The sequence below is a fragment of the Gossypium raimondii genome, chromosome 9 (genome assembly GCF_025698545.1).
Source record: "Gossypium raimondii isolate GPD5lz chromosome 9, ASM2569854v1, whole genome shotgun sequence".
NCBI classification, from domain to species: Eukaryota; Viridiplantae; Streptophyta; class Magnoliopsida; order Malvales; family Malvaceae; genus Gossypium; species Gossypium raimondii.
Window position 1 is genome coordinate 6046768 of NC_068573.1, and position 25689 is coordinate 6072456.

General features: G+C 33.4%; 2 protein-coding genes and 1 pseudogene across 7 annotated transcripts; all 3 read right to left on the minus strand.

Moving 5' to 3' along the window:
• Positions 1 to 7290: 7290 nt before the first annotated feature.
• Positions 7291 to 8301, minus strand: LOC105798240 (MDIS1-interacting receptor like kinase 2-like; annotated as a pseudogene).
• On the minus strand, positions 7378 to 11788 carry LOC105798238 (uncharacterized). Of its 6 annotated transcripts, XM_052621052.1 has the most exons (3): positions 11576 to 11788; positions 9028 to 10461; positions 7378 to 8619 (listed from the first exon to the last, which is right to left on the minus strand). In XM_052621052.1, exon 2 carries the CDS (start codon positions 10306 to 10308, stop codon positions 9037 to 9039), a length of 1272 nt encoding a protein of 423 aa, XP_052477012.1. In that variant the 5' UTR covers positions 10309 to 10461; positions 11576 to 11788; the 3' UTR covers positions 7378 to 8619; positions 9028 to 9036. The 6 variants fall into 6 exon arrangements, with proteins under 6 accessions (XP_052477012.1, XP_052477017.1, XP_052477016.1 ...); XM_052621057.1 differs by lacking the exon at positions 7378 to 8619 and having other exon boundaries at positions 8928 to 10461; positions 11614 to 11787; XM_052621056.1 differs by lacking the exon at positions 7378 to 8619 and having other exon boundaries at positions 8928 to 10461; positions 11586 to 11787.
• Positions 11789 to 13812: 2024 nt separating this feature from the next.
• Positions 13813 to 16722, minus strand: LOC105798236 (probable leucine-rich repeat receptor-like protein kinase At1g35710). The gene is made up of 2 exons (XM_012628226.2): positions 14797 to 16722; positions 13813 to 14511 (listed from the first exon to the last, which is right to left on the minus strand). The coding sequence occupies exons 1-2, from the start codon at positions 16670 to 16672 to the stop codon at positions 14078 to 14080; spliced, it is 2310 nt and encodes a 769-aa protein (XP_012483680.1). The 5' UTR covers positions 16673 to 16722; the 3' UTR covers positions 13813 to 14077.
• Between the last annotated feature and the right edge of the window lie 8967 nt (positions 16723 to 25689).

Genomic DNA, 25689 nt, shown 5'->3' on the forward strand with positions numbered 1-25689 from the left:
AAAAAGTTTTGGGCAGAAACAGCTCATACTGCGATTTTCCTGCAAAATAGACTGCCCACAAAAGCGGTCAAGGATCAAAAACCCTATGAGGCTCGGTAAGGTCATAAATCATCTTTAAATTTTCTCAAAATATTTGGTTGTTTATGCTTCACTCACATTCCACAGATCAAGAGAGACAAGTTAGACAAAAAGGCACTTCCAAGAGTCTTTATCGACTATAGCACTGTTGCAAAAACTTATAAAAAATTTCCAATCGTAGCTTGGAAAAATTGTTACAAGCAAATATGTTCATTTTATAGAAGATGAAGAGTGGAACTGGGATAAGAAAAGTGGCAAAAGCACAGTAGTTCTGAAGCTTAAATTTCCTGTTTCAACCATAAATAAATATGAAAATTCGCTAAATTAGTTGTTGGATGATGCTCCAACAAGGGGTACTAGGTTGCTCACTGACATTTATGCAAGATGTAATATAGTTGTATGTGAACCTGCAGATTTTTTCACGGCAATAAAGGACATAAAATGGGTGGCTGCAATGAAGGAGGAGTTGTTCATGATTGAGAAAAATAAAACATGGGAGTTGTCAGCACAAAGTAAGACTTGTGGTAAAAGGCTATGCACAATTTTTTGGCGTGGACTATTTAGACACCTTCGCACCAGTTGCTCATTTGAACACCATAAAACTTTTACTTACTATAGCAACTCAAATGAATTGGAGAGTGTATTAGCTTGATGTAAAATCAGCTTTTTTAAATGGCACTTTGCAGGAACAAATTTACGTTGAGCAGCTTCAAGGTTTTGTAAAGAAATGTGAGGCAGACAATGTGTTTCTTCTCAATAAGGCTCTTTATGGGCTGAAACAAGCTCCGAGAGCTTGGTACTGTAAGGTAGATGATCATTTACTGAGCTTGGGTTTTGAAAAAAATCTGTTCAAGCCCATTCTTTATGTCAAACGTCAGAATAATGATATTTTGATAATCTCTCTTTATGTTGATGATCTCTTGCTGATGGGAAATGATGCACAGTTGCTTGAGGAATTCAAGTAGGAGATGATGAAGGTTTTTTATATGAAAAATCTCGGATTGATCTCCTTTTTTCTTGGAATATAAATTAAACAGGCTGAGCATGAAGTTTTAATCTGTCAGAAGAAGTATTCCAATGATATCTTAAAGAAATTCAAACTTAAAGAATGCAAGGAAGTGAGTACTCCTATGAATCAAAATGAGAAGTTGTGTAAAGAAGATGGAGTTGATAAAGTTGATGAGGGATATTTTAGAAGTTTGATTGGTTGCTTAATGTATCTTACAGCAACACGTCTTGATATTTTAAATGTTGTAAGTATTTTGTCACAATTTATGCATTGTGCCAATGAATTGCATCTCAAGACTGCCAAGAGAGTAGTTCATATATCAATGCCTCGAGTAATTTTGGTGTTAAATTCACAAGAAGCAAGGAGTTCAAGCTTGTTGGCTTATCTGGTAGTGATTGGGGAGGTTCCATTGATCACATGAGAAGTACATCAGGCTATTGTTTTACTTTTGGATATGGTGTCTTCTCATGGAGCTCGAAGAAGAAAGAAACTGTGGCTCAATCCACTGCTGAAGCAGAATTTGTTGCTACTGCGGCCGTTATTTATCAAGTTCTGTGGTTGAGAAAATTATTAAGTGATCTTAACCTTGAACAGAAGGAAAGCACAAAGATTTTCATTGATAATCAAGATGCCATTACAATTCTCACAAACCAGTATTTCATGGGAAGACTAAGAATTTCAATATTAAGCTTTTTTTTTTTAGGGAAGTACAAAAAGAAGGTAATGTCATACTGGTTCATTGCAAAACAAAGGAGAAGGTTGCAGATATCTTCACCAAGTCACTCCTAGAAAGCGAATTTAAAGCTTTAAGAACAACACTTGGTGTTTGCAGCTCCTAAAGCAAGGAGTGTTAGTTGATGTCTTTAGGACTGCTATTTTTAATGTTTTCTATTTTTATGTTTTTTTTATTTGAATTTATATTTGATGCTTAAGTTTAGGAACATATTGTTAGTGGGTTGTTGTTTTCGCTTAGTATAAATTGTGAACCTTGCTGAATAATATTCATTAGTTCAATTTCCTTCATCAGTTCAGTTTTCTTTTCTGATAAAATACCAACAGTTTCAAATTGGTTAAATTACCCAAAGTATAAGAAATAGGACCACAAATGTTGCAACTAACCATTTGCATAGAGATCAAACTATTCAAACTTCCCCAATCTAAGGGGATAGAACCTTCAAAAGAGTTACCAGAAAGGTTGAGCTCTTTCAATCGAGTAAGTTTTCCAAGAAACTTAAGTAATTTACCAATTAGATGGTTGTTTGAAAGATTGAGGTGCTCTATTGAGGATAAAGCAATTATTTGAGACAGGATGCTTCCATTAATCCAGTCCAAGCTATATCAAGATAAAAAAAGGTTTGGAAAGCAGGAGAATTTCAATTTTTTGAGTTCATCAATCATACCTGGTATACTTGCAACACAGAGCTCAATGCATATGATGCTTTCAGCTATTGAATATTTGATGAAAAATGGATTGAGACAGAAACAGAAATAGATAAAAAAGAAGCAATCAAGTTTTGATATTCAGTTTCATTACTTGGCTTATAGTTTACATGTACAAAAATGCTTAAATAAGCTAAAAATAATATTAAATAATTACTACTTGGTAAATCTTGGAACTTGTACAGTACAACTTGCCTCTCTATTGATTGATTTTAGTCTAATCAGCAACCATAGCATCTTGTCAAAAAAATTTATCATTTTAGAGCAAGTTGGCAACTTGCAAAGAAAGGGCTCGCATGTACAAACTCACCTAATAGAGCTTGCACCTTTGTTGACATCGCAGCTTTGGTGAGCTTGCATCTTTGGGTGAGCTTGTAAATGTGTGATCTGTGTTCACCATTACATAGATGGCCACTTCGCAACACCAGCTTTATTGCATGATACACCTGGCCATGTGTAAGGTTCCGAAGTGTCATAGTCACTTGAACTCCTCCAACCAGTATGGATGAGCATTTTTGCTTTCATCTCTAGCGACGATGGTGTGGCCAAAGTTCGAACAATGGCGACCATGACTGCAATCGAAACGTAAGAAAGAACAAGGGTAGTGAAACAAACAGGTAACATCATCTCTGAGTTTATTCTGTAAGTTTTTGTAACAGTACATGTTTGTGATTTTCGATCTTACTTACGAGACACATATTAATATATTTTCTCATATTATTACTATTTTGCAAAGGCAAAAGCTTTTACTAATAAGGTAATGAGAAAACAGATATAATCACCCATGCAAGGTGCTTAAAACATAACAAACCCTAACACCAAGAAGTAAAAAAACATTACATTTCCATGTACAACATTGATTCCCCTTAAAATATGATAAAAATTAACATTTGCAATCATCAAAACCAAGTTTGTCAATTTTTGTGAGGATGTCCTCATATAATACCCATAGTGAAGGAGATACCCCTATTTGCCCAATTCTTTAAATCAAGCCTAAATAAACCATGATATCAAAATTCCTTATGCATCATGCATTTCCAAACAATTTCCAAACAAAGTGTTGGACTTTAATAACTTCAAAATTCCTTCCCATTAGAACACCAAAGCGTCAATGCCAATTTGATAGCACATAAATCTGCAAAGAAGCCTGCAATCTTTTATTTAGATTGTAAACTATTTCCAGGATGCCATATTGATTGCAATCGTAAATCAACTAAAAATTGACTAAGGCAAGTACACCTATGAATTACTAGTATAGCTATGATGAGCATAGGTATTGTTCCCACGAGAACTAAAAGTACTAGTAATTAACGTCTTTCTATTATTTAACTAAATAATTGGAGCAATTGATTGATAACTAAAATTAACTAAATTAATTAACTAACGAACACAATAAAGAACAAATCAGGAAAATAAACGGTTAACAACTAAGAAGCGAGACAATATCCAGGAAAGAATTCACCTAAACTTCATCTGTCATTATTAATTCATATTATACAATTTCTTCACTTAGTATCTTGATCTGTAGAAATCCATAAATTATGTTAATATCTTTCTTCAAGACTAAGAGCAACTGACTCTAGGTTGATTAATTGAAATTTCTTTCTAATTAAAATCTCTATTATCACATTAACTCGGTCTATGAATTCCCCTATTAGATTTGAGTCTATTCCTCCTCTGATTTAAGCACATCAAACATGGATCAATAATCTAGAAATATCAAACCAAGAATTAAGCACACATAATTGAGAACAAGATCTAACTATTTATCGCGTAAAAAAAAATAAATGACAGAATCCATCATAGGGTTCATCTCCCGTAGGTATTTAGAAAATCAGTTCATGATAGCAAATAAAAACATCCCAAAGACAGTATAATCATAAGAAATAAAGAAACTCATGATAAAATTCAAAGAAATCAAAAGGAGATCTTCAATCTTGATGGAAATCTGCTTCAGAGTCGGCTTCAATGGTGTTTTCCGAGTTGTTTTCTTAAATATCCTATGACGACTCTCTCCCCTCTTCTTATCTTTGTCATATATAGCTTTTAAAATGCCCGAAAAACCTAAAATAATGCGATTTCCTATAGGTTTGGAGTGTGATTCGCAATTTTCACACAGTCTGGCACATGGCCATGTGGCAGCCCGTGTGACTCTTGAAACTTGCTCGGATTTTCCGATTTTCTCCCATTTTGCTCCCAAATGTTCTCCTAAGTATAGAAACATGAATTTAAAAGATTAGGAGCATAAAATTCACCATTTTAAATCAAATAATCATGCAAAAATGCATTAAAATGAGGCTAAAACATGTTACTTTTGGCATTTATCACATATCTATTACTTATTTACAATTAAAGAAGCCTGAAATGATATGTATAACCTATATATACACACAAGTACGATTATATCTCTTAATTATTTACAATTGATGCCTTGAAAATTACCCTAAAAAAATTATATAACAACTAATAATTGACTATTTCCACTAGTAGAAATGAAAATAGATAAGGTGCCATATTTGTTGTAAGATGATCATTCATGTAACATGCACGACCGGACCGGCGAACTCCCTAAATTTGGTGTACTCTCTAAATTTGTCGAACTCTTCAGGAATGGCGAACTAATCAAGATTGGTGAATAGAACATGACAGATAGACCAAGTGGCGAACACATATGTAAATCCTTGGCGGATAGTTTTTCTAAAGCAACAACTTTACCACTTGGTAAGACTACTCTGTAGACACTGCCATAATCAAATGTTCCAAAGCAATATTTGAAATCAAAATCCTCTGTTGCTTTCAGATGTCTTCAAATGCAATCTTTCAATCAAAATACTGAAGTTGCACTATGTTAAAAATTCAAAGCGCAAAATTTTTTTAAAAATAAACTTTAACTTCATTTTTTTAATTATTCTCTAAATACACAATAAATAAAATATAAATATAAATAATATAGTTAAAAACATAAATAACATAATTCAAGGGAGAAATATCACAAATAATTGAGAAATTACACACTTATCATTGAATCCTTAAAGCCCTGCCAAATCTCAAGGATATATGGCTTTTACTTCTTCCCATTTCTAGGCTATACAATTAGAGCGCACCGGATCCAACTTAAAATCTGGAACTAGCAATAGAGTGCAGGCTGGGTTGGCGTTAAGGTGTGGACAACCTCTTAGAAGTGTTGAGGTTTTTGCAACAGAAAACGGAAAAACATGAAAGAAAAGAAACTGAAGAATGAAAGATGATCAGCAAAAACTCTTAGCTGATGTGTTTTTCATTAAGGCATTGTTCACTTTTGTTACAAACAATTACCTAATACATAACAACTCCCTCACAAAACATAACTTGCACACATAAACAAGCTGATTTATCAGCTAAATCATCACCTAAACATAAAAAAATAAGCTAACTAGTCTTTGTACATCAAGACTGATTACAAAATAAACTAGACTAGTTTGAAAGAAAAAAACAAAAACAGCTGCATGGTTAAGCACCAAAATATCCTTGCTGCTGCATTGCTGGCCATCTTCAACAAGTAGCCTCTACCCTCCAAATGGTCCGCATGTCTCTCCATATCATAATAATTATCTTCACCGATCGCCAAAACCCAAGGCATGCTGACCTTTACAATGAGTATGCGCCCATTCCCTTCTCTTCTCCATTTTATTACATGTTTTCTGGTATAGGGAATTTACTATATCATTTCGAAAATGAGCATCAAGCATGAGTTTGGAATTATCATTCAATGTGCAGGTAATTGATTTGAAGTATATCAAACTCTCATTTCGAATTTGATTAATTATATCGTATTTGAGTTTTATCCCGACTTCGAATAGTATAAAATTTCTCCCCAAGTTGTGGTTTTATTGCAATGAGAGTTGCGTTGAGATGAATTACAACTGCAAATTTCAGAACTTTAACATGCCCAGTGGTTGTCATTGTCACTTTACAGCGTAAGCTTAACTGCATTGATGATAATGAATGAAATAATTGTAGGAAATCAAGAAAACAACTATAAATAGCAGTATCATGCCCTAGTGAAGATTGATTCCACTTATCACTTTCGGTTGGTACTAAATTATTAAATCAACTTCAAAATTTATAATTAGATCAATAAGGTAATTTCTTAAATTAAATCAAATTCAATAGCCAAAATCTAGCCTAAGGAGATATTTAGATGAATATGATATTCATATCCTCATTAAAAATGTCATTTATTGTGACTTTCATCTCTCATAAATATCTCATGATCCTTAAGCTTGATCAATGATATTTTATGAAGAGGCATTGCAATTGGATACTTGACGTGTAGGAATTCTTGAGACACTAATTTTATTGTTGGTCGAGCTTTGGGTCTAGCTTGTAAGCATGCAAAAGCAATGACAGCAAAAAAAATGATGTCTCCTACCATTTTTCAATTTGTCAGGGGTGATAATCGAGGGTCCAAAGTTTCATTTAGCATGAAATTCTGGACATGAGACAATGATAATGATAGTAATGACAACAATTCAACAAGATGCTTTCCCATCACATCAATATTTCCAATGCCAACACTCCAAAGCTATAAACATCACATTTTTTGGTCACGACCAACAAAAAAGCAAACTCTGTAATTAAAACAAAAAACGGATGTTAATTTATATTTTGTATTCAAATGTGGTTGCATGTATAATTGCATTTGAATTTTCTAATCTCGAATTAATTTTTTTTTTTATATTTGATCTTTCTTAATTTTGCTTTTCCTATTTGTTTCTATCATATTATTTCAATATGTAATTCAAAATAAATAACCAATACAAAGTAATAATAGATGAAACTAAATAAAAAGGAAAAAAAGAGAGTGAAGGTGAAAAACCTGGGGCAATATATCCATATGTTCCAACAATTACAGTTTGATTAGATGAATCAGGATTAAGAAATCTTGCAGTCCCAAAATCAACAATAAAAGCTTCCAATTCAGAGTTCAACAAAATGTTATTGCTTGAGATGTCTCGATGAACAATTGGAGGGTTGTAATCATGATGCATGTAAGATAGAGCATGTGCGACACCTTTGACAATATTCACTCTTTTGATCCAATCCATTTCCACAACTTCATCATCAATGCTAAGGCATAAAACAAGTTTCCCTTTTCCATATATTCATAGACCAACATGCACCGATTGTGGAGACAAAATCCATGGAGCTTGACGATGTTTTTATGTCGTATTTCTGTTAAAAACTTTATCTCATTTCGGAAACTTGTATCTTAATGTGGCTGCTTAGCTTCCAATCGGTGGAGTTTTTTTAAAGCAACAACTTTGCCACTTGGTCAGACTACTCTGTAAACACTGCCATAACCACCCGTTCCAATGCAATATTTGATATCAAAATCCTCTGTTGCTTTGATGATGTCTTCAAATGCAATCTTTCCATCAAAATTCCAAATAGAGAATAAATCCCCATTTTTGGTTGGACTTGGATCATGTTTCAAAGCTTTAGCTGTATTTTCGGCAAAGGATGAATATCACCAATGCAAAAGTTGTGACAAAAAATAACAAAGTTGGAACCAGAATAAAGACAAGCAGATTGTGCTTGACTTTGCTATTTCTTTCTTGATTTACAGATGGGGATGAAGGGCAAGGAAGGAAGCCTTGAATGGAACCACATAAATCCTTGTTGCCTTTAAATTCCTCTGGTGCAAAATGCAACAACCCATCTGGATTTGGACCCTTAAGGGAATTAAATGATAAATTGAGGTTTCTCACATAAACTAGAAATTCAGGAATCATGCCCGTTAAATTATTCCGACTGAGATTTAAAATGTTTAATTGAGTTAAACTCTCAAACTGGGAAGGTTTCACTCCTTGGAGAATGTTATGGCTTAGATCAAGCTAGTATAGAGATAAGCCACCAATTTGCAGGGTAATCCTCCCACTCAATTTGTTGTCTGAGAGATCTAAGTATTGCAGGGCATTCAAACTCTCAATATCAAGGGGTATGGGACCTTCCAGAAGATTCGAAGCCATGGATAGATACAATAAATTAGGTAAATGAAGTAGAGATGAAGGGATGGAACCATGTAAAAGATTTCTCTCAAGCTGCAACGACTGCAAATTGGTCAAATGGCATAGAGATGAAGGGATGGAATTGGAAATATAGTTGGAATCAAGGTGTAAATTGGAAACATCTAAAATTTATTAAAAATTAGAAACAAAATTATAAAATCCTAAAATATAAAAAATAAAAATCAATAATTTACAATTATAAATTAAAAATATATAAAACATCTTTTGATGCATTTTATAATTTTTAAAAATTTTACAATTTTTTTCTAATTTTAATAAAATTTAAATATTTTTTATATTTTAAATAGTGTTATTCAAGTCTTGAAACATTTTTAAAATACTGCAACATATTTCGCAAGAATGGTAAATAAAATAAAAGTAAATTTAAAAAACATTGTCAAGACTTGAATAACATGATGTAATTGCTAATCAGGAATGCCAAAATATAACCTTAAAACATCATAGAGCTTTTGACGAGTTAATCTTAGGTCCAAGACTGATCCCATGTAGAAAGAAGGCATTTCCTCGATATGTGAAAAATCTCTCCTCAGGCCCTACAAACCATAAGTGACCTTGCAACTCCAGATTCCCTTTCATACCTGCTGTTTCCCATACAAACTTGAATAACCCCAGAGCCCTATCCAACTGCTTAACCCCACTCCAAACCATCTTCTCCTCATTTGAAGTCAGAACTCTTCCCATGCACAAGGTAAGCCTATTCTCAATACCGTTCCCATACATTGCTCCACACAAATCCACTTCAAGATCTCTAACCTGCCCGTAGAGGTAATACAATAAAAGTGTGAACAAGCACCGTGACGAGTGTCCCAATGTCTTAGATAGCTTCCTTTGTACAAGGCTTTCTTGGTGCCTAGAATCCTTATACCCAATACTGTTATCAACTAACACATCCCTAATCTGAGACACACCTTCTTTCATCACCTCAATCGTTTTCAAATGATAAAGCCAATCCTTCTCACTCTTCAAGCAATTAATGAGATCAGTAAACATCTCAAGAACATCCTCCCATTTGCGAGGAGAGTCAACAACTTTTGCAGGTGAAAGTCGAATCCATGAAGCAGAATCAAAGTCATTAGAAACAGCAGACTCATCCAAGAACTTAAGGCAGCTATAAACTATCTGCTTACCCATCTTAGTTCCTTTACTTGGGAATTGGAAATTCAATAAATCAATCTCCAATTTCAGTTCATTCAATATTTTCTCAAGGGCACCCATCCATATCCTGTGTTGTGTAACCTGAGGACATATTGTTAGACGCACCAATTTCCTCTGTTGAGCTGTAACATTCAAAACATTGCTCACTAAGGTTAATGAATTCACAATCATGGGCTCCCTTTCACTAGGTTTACCAAAACAGTCAAATGAAGATATTTTTTTCTTTAGCATTCGCTGAACTGATGGGGACCCAATAAAGACTCTCACAAGTGACTTGAAAGCATTCATTCTATGTTCAATTCGATCACTGATGATGATTGAATTGTCGTTTGCATTCACAAGCCGTCCATCAACTGAATCCACATCTTTTAACAAGTGGGCCAATCTTGTCAACTTTGAAAACGCCTTTTCATACCATTCATGAGGTAAGACCTCTTTGTCGGAATCACTTGTACAGTGATATAACATTGCATTAAAATGCAGAGCACCATTTAGGTTCATTTCACAATACTTTGAACCTTGGAGGACATTTTGAACAACTTTAAAAGCCTTCATTAGTTGGCCAAATCTTTTACTATAATATATCTAAAAAACTGGACCTCACAAACATCAATTATAAAACAACATTATCACATTAACCAGTTGAAAGTAGCAATACTTGTGCTTCCCATAGCTTCTTCTTCTTCTTAGTGCTTTCTTTCTCATTCACTGTTAAGGCCAAGCATATATATAAAATAGATTTCATAACTACAGGCTAAAAACAAGAGAAGCAACTTAAAAGCAAATAATGCAACTGAAAGCAGAAACCAACATAGCTTTTCAAACAAGAGAGAATAGTAGAACAACAAATCAACCTAAAACGTTGAAACAGCCAAAACCTAGAACCTGTTCACTTAAAAGATTACACTCAATTTCCCTTCATGTAAACATGCTATAAGCCTAGGTAACACAGATGAATATATCAGTAATCACACAAAAACTTCCCATTCAGATGCTATATAGAGATACCTTGGGTCTACTTGAAATTTTCTATCAAAGTCCATTTGCAAATAATACCCACCAGCACACAAACAATCCCAACTAAGTTCATCGATGAGCTCCCTTCAAAACTATTTTAAAGAATATCTACCCAATCCTTACTGATGAATGCAAACACCTAGCAGTATGAAAAAGAAAACATCTATGCATACACGAATCATGACAATCTCCAGTATGATCATGAAACCCAAAACAGCACAATACAAAATGCAAAAAATTGGACGGAAGAACAACTAAACCCTAATACTGAATTACAAACCTAGAACATTAAATTTTGATACAGTGACAACAGAAGTTTCCCCTTCTTAGACAGTCTTAGTTTAAAATTGTCAAAAGAGAAACAGAGAAAAACGAATAAATTGTCAAAAGAGAAATGCGAACACTATCAGCTTCAGTAAATAACAAATTTGAAGAAATCAAACAGATGAAACCTAAAAAATGAGAATAAAAACGGATTAAGAACTAAATCATTCCAAGAAAATGTCGTTATGAACAATGTAAATGTCAGATGAAATCTTGATTGCAGTGGTTGTTGAATCAATCATTAAAAGAAAAGGAAAGTGGCAAAAGATAGATCGATTTGTACTTTTTTAGAGATGATTTTCAATAAGACGAAGCTGTTGAATCAATCATTAAAAGAAAAGGAAAGTGGCAAAAGATAGATCGATTTGTACTTTTTTAGAGATGATTTTCAATAAGACGAAGCTAACAAAAAGCAAAGAGAACTCTACTCAAAATCGGAAATGAGAGCCAAATATAAATCACAAAGCGATAGAGTAGATACAGTTAAGTACTGAGAAGATCGCCACGAAAAATCATTACGATGTCGGCGGCAACGGTGAGAGTGAGAGAGACTTTAAGCCGAAAAATAGATTGAAGAGGAAGAGAGCTGCACTCCAGTGGTATCAGTTGGCCCGAGGGACGTCGGCGATGGCTGACTGGATAGAGGAGAAAAGGCGGCCTCTAGGGCAAATGGAGAAGAGTAAAGAGTCAAAAATAATAAAGAACCAAAACCCATCTGTGACCTTCGCGTGAAAAAGAGCAGAAGGGAAAAGGAGAAATTTTCTCTTCAGTCCCTGTAACTTTTTGGGTAAACTATTTTTTAGCTTTTCTGAAATTTAATCCTTTTAATTTTCATATTTCAAAATTTAAATCAACTTCTAAATAAGGCAAAAAAGCAATGATTCATATGCCTTCTTAATAGTAAATAAGCATCGAAGATATTAACATAATTAAGGATGGCATTTACAGAAACTCTAGTTCTACTTTGATAAAGAGAATCCATGTAGTATTGAACTTTATTAACCACTAGAGTATTCAGCATATCTCTAGAGAGGACAATAAACTTGCAGACAAAATCATTAAGGCAGTAAAGGATAGAAGAGCTGGTTTACGATTGATAGAGGAGTCCACACAAATGTCTTTCGTTTAGTGTTTGATTTTCCAAAAAAATATATATATATATATATATATATAAGACATGATATTTTATTTATATTATAATATGTAGTTCATAATTTTAAGTGTTAAATATTAATTATTACAAATATTTGTAAATATTATTTTAATATAATTTTATTATAATTATAAAAATAATTCATTAGTTATATAATGCATTCAAAAATAGTAAGATATTAATTAATCATATAAAATAATAATTACTTTTATTTTAAGGTTAAATTTGTCAATTTTGTTTATTCTTAACCTATTCGTGATATTATTTTACTACATGTCCGTGCGATTCAATCAACTAAATATCATAATATTTTATTACCTTTCCATTCTGCATTAAACTATAATTATTCCTTTCTTGTTCAATTCTATTACAATGAACCAAAAATATATTAAGATTTATAAGTTTTGATTAAAGCAATGCAAATTTACTACGATAATCAATTTGCCGTTGCAATTGCTAAGAACCCTGTCTTCTATGAAAAGACAAAACATTTCAAGATCAAGTACCATTTTGTGAGAGAAGTCGAATAGAGTGAAGAAGTAACTTTAGTTCATTGCTGCACAAAGAATCAACTGACGGACATTCTGACCAAGCCTCTTGGAAAAGCGAAGTTTGAGAAGCTGAGAAATGAAATTGGTGTTCGCAGCATGGAGGCCAAGGAGTGTTGTGAGATGATCATCCATGCAACAACTCTCTCACTTGACGAGATACAAATGTGCAAACCAAAAATACAAGCCAAAAATGTAAACCAAAGTGACGGACAAGCCAAAGAATAAGCCAAAGTGGCGAACAAACCAAAAGTGTAAGCCAAAATGGTAGACAAGCTAAAGTACAAGCAAAATGGCGGCATTCAACTGATGAACTATTTGACGAACAACTATTGACAGACTATCCCAAAGCTTATGATACAAGCTAGCAACTACAACTTGTTAGAAAAAGTTGTCAAATTATTATCAATTTGAAAGGATAATTTAAGCAGTACTAACTAGATAGAAATCAACCAATGGAATAAATCTCATGTACTTAAACTTGTCAACTTGCATTTGGAAAATTTTCATATTTAAAGTCATCTTTGTATGTAAATTATGTATTGAAAAATTGGAAAATATAGCAAATCACATTTCATTGCTAAAATTCGATCTGTCCATTTCTTTCTTAGACTAAAAAACCAACACGGAGGATGTTGTGGCCAATCTGGTTGAACCAGTACCCAAAGTTGGAACAATGGCAACCACGAATGCAATCAAAACATAAGAAAGAACTTAATCCAATATAAACAAATTTATTGCTTTGGAAGTCAAGGTCTTCCTCCTATCTTTTGGTTTGAGCCCAGTCGTTACCGTTTGCCATGAGATGTCTCGGAACCAGAAAAAATTTCTATCAAGTACAAGTGAATATTTACTGGTCACTCATCTTTACATTGCCAGTAATTGCTTAGAAATCTAATGTAAGCAGCATGCTTCCTCGCTCTTTGTGGAGATCTCCTAGGCCAACTTGACTGGTCTCACATGTAAATCTTTTTCTTCAGTTATAGTAGTTTGTTAGCTAAATCATGACTCTTTCGATCAACATAACTAATATTTATTTAATTCATCAAATAATAATCAAATTACAAAATGAATTACACCATTATAGATAAATCAGTTATAGTGTTTTATTTAATTCAGTTATAGTGCCGAATAATAAGACATGGATTCTAAACCACTAGAATTATTGATAACCATAGATCTACAAAACCAAACCCAAAATTATAATGATAGAATTAACAAGCATCCGATATTGAATGGAAAGACTGGAAGTGAAGACATCAAATAATGCTACACATGAAAATCAAGTTGAAGAACTAGCATGGAGTCCAACAATTTCCCCTGACTTCTGAGATTGAAATTTGGCTTCATCATCCATATACAGATCATGCTCCTTGAGTTGCAGCAGAGAGATAGCTTGGAGACGATTTGCTACTGGTCTTTTCCGGGAAAGAAACTCTTGAGACGCACACTTCATTGTTGGTCGGAACTTTGGGTTCGACCTTAAGCAAGCAAAGGCCACTGTTGCAGCAAAAACAATATCCTTTGCAACTCTTCGATCGCTTGGAAGCGATAAACGTGGATCTAAAATATCACTTAACATTATATTCTTGGAAAATGATGCCGATAGTGATACCAAGAGTTCACCAGGATGCTTTCCCATGAGTGTTTCAAGTGCCAATACTCCAAAACTATAGACATCGCATTTTTCAGTTACAACCATAGTATAAGCAAGTTCTGCATTTAACAACAAAAGAAACCCAATTAAAATATTATCGTTAAAATCATTTAAAAGATGAAAAATCTGCATTCTTTATAACAAAAGAACTTGAGCACTTGATAATTCATGGCACCATATGCATAAACTGTTGCTAATCTTTAACCACAAGCATTTGAAAAATAGCTAATATGCCACTTTTCCTTATGGTTTAAGAATCGGGGTCTAGTTTTCAATACCTACAGGCCATACAACCCAAAGTAGAATAACAAAACAAAAACAGACTCAAAGTTTAGAAACTTGACCTGGTGCAATATATCCGTAGGTTCCAACAAGCATTGTTTGATTAGACGAGTCAGGATCAATGAGTCTAGCTGTGCCAAAATCCGAGACACAAGCCTCAAGATTGGAGTTCAATAAAATGTTATTGCTTGATATGTCTCGATGAACTATTGGTGGGTGGCAATCATGATGCAGATAAGATAAAGCACATGCTGTATCTTTGATTATCTTCACTCTTTTGATCCAATCCATCTCCATTGCTTCGTTATCATAGGCGAGAACACAAAATAAGCTCCCTCGAGCCATGTATTCGTAAATCAAAAACATGCAACGATTATGGAGACAAAATCCATGAAGCTTCACTATGTTCTTGTGTCGTATTTCTGATAATATTTTTGCCTCATTCTTGAAACTCTTGTGAAAAGCTAGGACCTCTGCTTCTCTTCGATGAAGTTTCTTCAAGGCAACAATCTTTCCACTTGGTAATTGCGCTCTATAAACACTACCGTAACCTCCAGTCCCAATACAGTATCGGATGTCAAAGTCGTTGGTCGCCTCAATGATATCTTCAAATGCAATTCTTCCATCAAAGTTCAAGATTGAGAATAAATCTCCATTTTTTGTGACATTTGGTTCAGGAATGTTATCTTTGGCTCTGAATCTAAGGAAGAGTAAAACTCCTAAACCCAAGAAGGCCAGAAAACAGAGAACTGGAAGAATGATTTCAACAATCTTTAGCTTGTTGCTTGATTTAGAAGGGCAAGGAGAGAAATCTGATAGGTTTCCACATAAATACTTGTTTCCCCAGAATGAATCAGATGAAAACCTATGACTGAAGTCTTCTGGAATAGGTCCCTCTAGAGAATTATAGGACAGATTGAGCGTTTCCAAGAACCAAAAACATTTAGGAATCATGCCTGTTAGATTGTTGTAGCTAAGATTCAAAACTTGCAAGTAAAGACCGTTATCAAATTGATGCGGTATTTCTCCCTCGATGAAGTTATGACTGAGATCAAGAGTATGATAAGGGCAAGTGAAGACTTCAAAGGGAATGCTTCCAGTTATACGATTGTTACTCAAATACAATCCTTCTAACACTGAGCAATTTCCAATTTGAGATGGAATAGGTCCAATCAATTTGTTATTTGAGAGGTCAAGGAAAGTTAAAGCTTTCAAATTCTCCATTTCTTGTGGTAAGGGACCTTCTAAAAGATTGGAATCAAGATAGAAAAGGCTCAATCTGGATAAATTAAATATTGACAAAGGGATCCAACCATTGAGCTCGTTTTTACTTAGATACAATTCAGACAAATTCTTTAGGTTCCCAATTTCACGAGGAATTGCCCCAGTGATTTGATTAAAGGATAAGTCCAACTGTTCTAAATTGGTTAATTTGCCTAAGGTAGGAGGGATAGGACCACGAATTTGGTTACGGGATAGGTCCAACTGTTTCAAACTCTTCATGTTCCCCCAGTCTAGGGGGATAGAACCGTTAATAAAGTTATTGGAAAGGTCAAGCTTTTCTAAGAGTGTAAGTTTTCCAAGGGATTGAGGTAACTCACCAGTTAGGCCTTTGTGAGAAAGATCAAGGGACTTGAGTGAAGATAAAGCTCCTATTTCAGGCGAGATGCTTCCACTAACCGCAACCCATGAACAATCAATGCGGGTGATGCTCCCAGCTTTATTGCATGCCATACCTTTCCATCTGCAATGACCGCGAGTGTCATTGCCGTGCCAACTCCACCAGCCTAAATGAAGGAGAGCTTTTGCTTCCATTTCTAGCTCGGATGTTGTGGCTAATCTGGTAGAACCAGTACCGAAAGTTGGAAAAATGGTGACCACGAGTGCAATCGAAACATAAGAAAGAACAAGGGTAGTGCAACAAAAAGGTGAGGCCATCTTTAAGCTTAATTTTTTTAATAGGCTGTGATAATAATAATGGTTAGTGATTTCCCGGCTAACCAATTAACCCAATATAGATCAAATTTATTGCTTTCGAAGTCAAGGTCTTCCTCTATCTTTTGGTTTGAGCTCAGTCGTTACGGTTTGCCATATGACCCACGGGGAAGCCACTATTGTCTTCAAGCAGAATTTCTCCATTCCTAGAGACACCCCCAAAAGATGGTGGGCCAAAGTGAAGTCAAAACTGATCCGCTGATTATTGACTTTTATAGTCATTACTTCTTAAATTTTAGTTGAATTTTGAATTATTAATTAATGAAAATTTTGATTTATCATTTTCTATTAAAAATTCTTCTATTAAAAATAATAATAAAAATAACGTAAAATTATAATTTCATAAAATTCACTCTCTTTGATTACTCACTGCTTAAATCAAGGATTGCAGTAAAAAAAATTTCAGACTAAACCCGAGTAGATTGTGAGTGTTACACTATACCTCTTACAGATGTAACCCATCCATCTACTGGGTTTTTGCGATATGTAACCAAAATTATGTCTCTGGATGAACATAACTAGTATTTATTTAATTTTTCTGCTCTTTCAAAATAGTAACTTATTAGAATAAAAAGAGTCCAAAGATACTAAATTTAGTCAGTTGCAACAGGTAACAGAAGCTAAATCTAAAAAATTAACAAATTTAATCTTTAATATTTATAAAATTTGTCATTTTAATCCTAATTATAAAAATTATTTTTTTATTTATTGAAAGAATTGATAACACTATATTTCATTTAATATATTTTATGTATGATACTAACTAGAGGTGTCCATGGGTCGGGATGGGCCCAACAAAAAATTAAGGCCTGGGTTCGGATTGGCTTGAAAAATTATCCTAAAATTTTACCCAAGCCCGATCCGTTTTAATTTTTTATATAATTTTAAAAATAGCAGTAACAATATCCAAATAATAACAACAAAATAGCAGTAACATAACTGTGAAATAGTAGCAAAATAGTGGGAAAAAAAACAAGAAAATAGCAAGAAAAAGAACAGCAAATAACAGTAAAAAAACAGTTGGTTTTTTTTTTCATACCCGGGTCGGGTGAAAAAAACTTACCTAAGGCTCGGCCGGTTTAGAAAACGAGTTTTATTCTTTGTCCAAGCCCATTTTTCACGCCTATATTTTTATCAAAACCCTCCCATTTTTCAGTCAAGCTCTCGACCTGGCCCATGGACAAGTCTAGTACCAACACTAATTCACAATCTTTAGTCTCTAATAATTAGGTGACCTAAATTTTTATATTATTAATTTTAGTGCTCAAATTGATAATTTTAATATTGAAATGGTCTAATCATTATCATTGTAATTTATCAATAACATTTGAACAATTTATAATTAAAAAAATAATTATAAAATAGTATTATATGATAAATAACATGATTTATAAGAAGGATAAATATCAAAATTATACATTGATTATGGTTTAATATGCAATTATATATATATTAACTTTGATATGTGTAATTTTATAATGAAATTTTGATTTGATCCAATTCTTATAAATTATTAACACAATTGTTGACATAATATCATTTTATGTTTATATATTGTATACATAAATAATTATATTTATCCAATATAAAAATAAATTGATGTATTTATTTCTTTAAATGTACATGATTAAATCAAAATTAAAGTTTCAAGGATATATTTGAACCACAATTAGAGTTTCACGTGTATAATTATATCAAATTAAAATTCATATATATAATTACATATTAAATCAAAATTCATATATAATTTTAAGATTTATCTCTACTTACATTAATAGTACTCAAGCAAATTATGGAAAACTAGTTTTCAGCCCTGCTTTCGCTGGGTTTCTAATTTTCTTTATAAAATTTTAGTTAATTAAGGTAGAAATTAATTTACAATTAAATCTTATTAATTAAAAATTTTAAATTTATGATAATTTTAAAATCAAGTATAAATATAAGTTAATGTGTGAGTTAGTTTGTAGATCAATAACTTTAAATAAATTGTTTAAATATTAAAATTTCCTAACATGTTGAATAAATTACTTTTTAAAATTTTCTTCATGTGATTGGTGCATGACTAATTAATAAGATTGTGGTTGTCGTCATCAATACCAAATTGTATCTTTTAAGAGTTCAAGGATTTATTAAAAAATTAATTGATTTCAGGGCCAACTCTCAAAAATAGAAAAATTTTCATTTAGGTCTGTTTAATAATTTTGAAATTTTAAATTAATAAAATTAAAATTACACTTTGATCCTCTTAAAAATAATAAAATTTTAATTTAATCTTTTAAAAATTATATTTTTATTATCGTAAAAGTTACAATTTAATTTTGACCCTAAAGATATTTTCGTACTTTGCCCATAATTGATTGAATGGATTGGTTTGGTATGAAAGGGTGTGGTTAGGGTTGGAGTAATGGGTTGTGGTTTTTCATTTTTTTTTCCTATTTTTACAAGTGTTTTGGAAGGCTTTTGCTGCAATGACTTATGTTTGTAAGAGCTTTTGGTTGAGTTCTATTTTTCAGCTTTGGGAGATGGTGAATACATTGATCAGCTACTTAGTGAGATTACGATGATTAAGCTGGTGGCATGAAGGAATGACTTCATTGATGAGCTTGCTAAAACTGGACCTAATTGCTTTTCTTTTTTCCGAACTTGTTTCTATGTTTTTTCTTATTTTAAGTTTTCCATGCTCATTTTGGGATTTTGTTACAAGGCAATGTTCTTTTTATATTGATATTAATAATATTAATATCTTGCTGAGCAAAAAAAAACCTAAGTTACAGGTTTAAGTTCAGAATATAATTGGATAATCTGAGCAAGAGAGTATCTGTTTCAGCTCTTTGGTAGGCTTTCAATCAATATGATAATGCCCGCGACGTCGATGTGGTGTATGATAATTGTAAGAGGCTTCATAGATATTGCACTTTTGCTTTCGTTAGGTTCCAATTTTGAATCTAAACTTAGGAGGGTGATAACAGAGGTTAATGGTAGGAAGATTGATAGTTTTGTTGTTCAAGTTTCCATGTCAAGAAAATTGAGCCTGAAATGAGTTATGTTGTGAGGAATGATTGAAAATCTGTTCATGTGGATGTTGGTAAGGAAACGAGGACATATAAGGATATTTTCAATGGATTTGCTATGAAAAAACAGGAGCCGATTGTTAGACTGTCTAAAGACTCTTGGAAGGATTTTGGTGTTATCAATTTGGAGATTCAAGAGATTAACTGTTGGAATTTCAATACTAAGAAAGAAAGAATTGTAGGGAAGAAAAGAGAAATTTTGCAACAAAATTGTCTGCTCAAGTTTTTTTATTATTTGTCACTCATCTATTTAGAACAATGTAATAAGGGTATTTATAATAAAAAATCCTAAATATGGAAAGAAATAACAAAGATTTTTATACTAATAAATACTAAATATGTTATCCTAATAAATACTAAATCTTCTAGAAAAAAAATATATTTTGTTTGACTTGATTTGCAAGTAATCTCTTTAAATCTCGTTCATATTTTTTAGTCCACCAATGTTAAAGTTGAAGTGTTTGTCAACTTTACATTGACGGTCATCTCACAACAATCCTCCTTGGCCCTCATGCTGCGAACACCAATTTTATCCCTCAACTCTTCAAACATCAACTTTCCAAGTGGTTTGGTCAGGATGTTTGTAAGTTGATCATCAGTACTGCAATGGACCAGATTCACTTCTTGCTTTGTTCGACTTCTCTCACAAAGTAATACTTGATGTTAAAATGATTTGTCTTTCCATGAAAGATTGGGTTCTTTGCAATTGCTATGGCAGACTGGTTGTCGCAAAAAAATTGAGTAGCTTCTACTTGCACATGATTCAAATCAAACAAAAATTTTCTCAACCAAATTGTTTGATTAACCGTTACTACTGCAACTGCATACTCAACTTCTCCTATGGATTGAACAACTATTGATTGCTTCTTCGAACTCCAAGAGAATACTCCGGATCCTAGTGAGAAAAAATATCTGGAGGTACTTCGCATATCATCCATTGATCCAACCCAATCATTATCAATGTACCCAATAAGTTTTAAGGAGTTCACCATTGTAGTGCTCGTCATTGCGAACCAAACACCAAAATCAATTATTCCTTTGACATATCTCAACACCCTCTTTGCCTCTTTGAAACGAGAAGTATCACAGCAGTGCATAAATCTTGACAACAAGCCAACTATGAACATAATATCTAGTCGTGTTGCTATTGCTATTAAGTACAATAAACAACCCACAAGGCTTCAATAGTTCTTCTCATAAACTTTCTGAAAGTTTTCACTACTACAGAGTTTTTCTCCAAGTACATTAGGTGTGCTGATTGGTTTACACTTCGCCATACAGAACCTCTTCAAAACCTTCAATGTAAAGCTTTGTTGGTTGATGAAATTTCCATTATGAATTTGTTGCACTTCCATCCCAAGGAAATATCTTATTTCCCTAATATCTAACATTTCAAACATGTTCTCCATTTATTGTTTAAACTCTTTTACCAAGACTTGGCTGCTTCCTATCACAAGTAGATCATCAACATATAATGAAACAATTAGTGAAGTGAGTTCACCAATTCTCTTCACATATAAGGTAGGCTCGCTAGGACTCTTTTCAACTCTTAAGCTCAAGAAGTGCTTATCTATCCTCGCGTACCAAGCTCGCGGAGCTTGTTTCAAATCGTATAAGGCTTTCTTAAGCTTATATACCTTCTCCTCTTTTCCTTAACTGTAAACCCAAGAGGCTACTCCACATAGGTTTCTTCCTACAAATAACCATTCAAAAAGGCTGATCTAACATCTAGCTGATGAATTTTCCAACCCATCTTTGCTGCTAAGGCCAATAATAATCTGATCGTGTCTAGCCTTGCTATTGGTGCAAAAGTCTACCAGTAATCAATGCCATACTATTAATCGAAACCTTTTACAACGAACCTCGCTTTTAGCTTGTTGAGCGAACCATCAACATTTAATTTGGTTTTAAACACCTACTTGACGCTAATGACCTTTTTGTGTAATGGTTTGTCAATGAGCTCCCAAGTTTGGTTCTTATGAATCATGCTTATCTCCTCTCGTATAGCTTCTTTCCAGCCTTCTATAGTTTTAGCCTCTTCAAAGCTCGCAGGTTCAAGTAGTGCTATGTTAGCTCTCTGATAGATCTCATCAATGGATCGCATGCCCCTTACTAGAGTGTCGTCGAAGTCTGCTTGAGATAGCTCATCACCAAAATGTGACTTCAGCTCGCCATCATCATAATGGTTTTGCGAACCCAATTCGTCCAAACTTTGCTTAGCCTCAGTGGCATCCCAATTCTATGTTTTACTTTCATCAAATACAACATCCTTGCTCGCCAAAATTTTCTTAGAGGAAGGATCATAAATTCCATAACCTTTTCTATTGTTGTTGTATCCAAGGAAGATACCTCATTACGACCTCCTTTCTAACTTGCTCCTTTTCACTTGTGGAACATGAAACAGACGCATCCAAAACCTTTAAAGTGAAAGACAGAAGGTTTGTTTCCAAACCAAGCTTCAAATGAAGTCTTTCCTTCTACAGCCTTGGTTGGTAATCTGTTCAGAAAAAAACTGATGTGTTCACTACCTCAGTCCAAAATTTTTTTTGTAGCTTGCTTTCATATAATAGACACCTTGCTATGTCCACTATTGTCTTGTTCTTTCTCTCGTACACTCCATTCTACTGCTAAGTGTAGATGTTTGTGAGCTGGTGATGGATTCTGACTTCTTCACTATAGCTTTGGAATTTATTTGAAGTGTACTTGGTTTCATTGTTAAACCTGATTTTTTTTAGCTTCCTATCAATCTGGTTTTCAACATGTAGTTTAAATTTCCAAAAAGCTTTGGCTACATCAGATTTCTTATTTAAAAAATGTGCCTAGCAATACCTGGTATAGTCGTCAATGAATAAGACAAAATATTTACACCCATTCAATGAGGGTGTTGTCATAGGTCCACACACGTTAGAGTGCACCGACTGTAGCTTTTCTTGAGCTCGCCAAGCTTTGTTCGCTGGGAATAGTAACCTCACCTGCTTTCCAAGTTGGCAAACTTCATAGGTACCACTTTGCTTCTCTACACTTATTGTTTCTTTAACTAAACCTAATTCACACAGTTGATTAATAGACTCATAGCTCGCATGTCCTAGTCTTTTGAGCCAAAGGTTTGTATCATCAACTATACTAGTACAAGCCCTTGAGTTCACTAAATTCCAGTCTAACATAAAACTTCTATTTTTCATTGAAACTGTTATAACTTCATGTCCCAATGAATTAAATATTATGCAACCATAATTCTTAAAAACTACATTGTATTTTTTCTTAAACCAATGCTAAGAAGATTTTGATCTGTTGCAAGTACAAAGAGAACATCAGAAATTTCTTTAGTACCTGATGACAAATTAATCACAACTTTACCCTTACCCTTAGCTTCTAAGAGTTTGTTGTTACTAATCCTCACTTTAAGATCACAACTTGGGTTAATCTTCCTGAAGATACTTTCATCCGAGGTCATATGGCTGGTGCATCCACTATCGATCAACCAACCTCTCACGACTTTGTTCTTTGATGCAAAACTTGTGGTTGTGAACACCTGGTCCTTTTGAATGCGATCTTCCTCGGCTGCCTGAGGCTGCATATTCTGTTGAGAAGTTCGCCCTTTGTTCTTACATACCTTTTCCATGTGGCTTAAATGTTTGCATGATCTACACTTAATATCTGGTCTGCACCAACAATATTTCTTAGGGTGAGTTTTTTCTTACAATGTGAGTATGGTGAATATTTATTCTTTCCACCATCTTGTATTAACTTTTCCTTCATCTCTGACCAACCTTTTTTCCTTATGTTTCTGAGGGTTTGCACCTTCAATACCTAGGGCTCACAAAGATTCTTCTTCTACGTGCTCTTTATATCTTGATGATCTTCTTTGTTCTTAAGCATATAAGGCATTTATCAATTCTAAAACAGAGATCACCGAGAGATCTCTTATGTCTTCGAATGAGGAAATATTTGATTCATACCTCTCAGAAAGTGTTGTTATGACCTTCTCAACGACCTTGCTATCTTCGAACTCTTCCCCAAGTAACCTAATGTTATTCACAATCACCACAATCCTATCTGCATATTGCTTCACTATTTCAGCCTTCTTCATCTTCAAATTCTCAAAATCTCTTCTGAGATTTATCAGTTGTTGTTGTCTGGTCTTATCAGAACCTTGAAACTCCTCATTTAGCTTCTCCTAAGCTTCTTTTAGAGTCTCACAAGCCATAATATGTATGAATATGATGCCCGAGATGCCGTTCTATATACAATACATTACCTTGTATCTTTTAAGTCGTTTATCACTGTGGTGCTTGATTTGGGCGACTGTAGCGTTGTCCCTCAATGGGGCGAGCTCGACATCAATATTCACAACCTCCCACATGTCATAAGCTTGCAAGTAGGTTTTCATCTTGACAACCCATAAATGATAATTTTCACTATTGAAAACAAATGGTGAAGGTGGTGAAAAACTAGCGGAAACTATTGTAACTCAGAAAGAACAATTACGACCCTTAAGAAGATAGCTCTGATACAAATTGTTGGAATTTCGATACTAAGAAAGAAAGAATTGCAGAGAAAAAAATAGAAATTTTGCAACAAATTTGTCTGCTAAAGTTTTTATTATTTTTCACTCATCTATTTAGAACAATGTAACAATGGTATTTATAATAAAAAAACTCCTAAATATGGAAAGAAATAACAAATATTTTAATACTAATAAATGCTAAATATATCATCCTAATAAATACTAAATCTTCTAAAAAGAAAATATATTTTGTTTGACTTGACTTGCAAGTAATCCCTTTAAATCCTGCTCATATTTTTTAGTCCACCAAAGTTGAAGTGTTTGCCAACTTTGCATGAATGATCATCCCGCAACATTAACATGGAATGGATTTAGAGGTGTTGTGTTGGTCAATTAAAGATTATGAAATTGGGTCAACATATTATTGGTAATTAAGATTCTTAGTACAAATCTCCGGTGAAGAAAATCTCGAACACATGAACAAAACTCGAATAGAAAAAGAAGAAATAGGACAAGGCTCCAAGGCGTGTATCAAGTCACTATCTTTAAGGTTATATTCACCCCCACCTATCTTCGGTGTGCAAATGAGTTTCAAGCAAATTAACCTTAAGGATACAATGAAGCTAATGACTATTTGTGTTTTGCACTGATGAGAATAATCCACTACACACTAAGCAATGTATAACAAGAAACTCAATTTCTACAAAGGATTTCTACAAGAATACTTTATAGAATAATCTAATAATATTAGAAAATGAAGGAAGGAAAGAAAGAATATAAGAATTTGTTGGTGTGATTTCCAAATGAAGTCTCATTCCTATTTATAGGAATTTTCATGTCTCTTCATCGAGTCATCTTTCAATAAGTGTCTTTCGAATAATAATGTCTTTAAAATAAACACATAATTATTCATTTAATATTATAAATATTCAAATAATATTATTTAAATAGTTATAATTTTTTTCAAAAATCAAATAATATAACTTTTAATTAATTACACCCATTCATTTATTGTTATTGGAACACTATAAATATTTGAAAATGTTCCAACAATCTCCCCTATTTTCAAAATATTTTAGATTTTGATATTCTTAGAAATCAATTTGCATAAATGAAGGTATCTTATGATTGAACCTTCACTTAGTGAATATATGTTAAAGTTAATCGAAATTGCATGGTAGACTAAGCTTTGAACCAACTATTCCATTTGATTAACCGGACACATCTCACACAATGATTTCAACATCAGTCAATGCATAGTATCTAAGGACACTATTATGGCCATGTATCTATATCCTCTTTTCATGAGTGTTGTTAGAGCCAAGCCCTTGAGCTCCTAGAAGCGGCCACACTTCCACTCACATAGGTATACCCCATCAAAA

Coding starts and splice junctions, on each gene's coding strand:
- LOC105798236 (XM_012628226.2), bottom strand. CDS start 16,672: ATGGCCTCACCTTTTTGTTGCACTACCCTTGTTCTTTCTTATGTTTCG. Junction 14,512..14,796: donor CTACGGATATATTGCACCAG/GTCAAGTTTCTA, acceptor TGTTAAATGCAG/AACTTGCTTATACTATGGTT.
- LOC105798238 (XM_052621052.1), bottom strand. CDS start 10,308: ATGAAGGCTTTTAAAGTTGTTCAAAATGTCCTCCAAGGTTCAAAGTAT.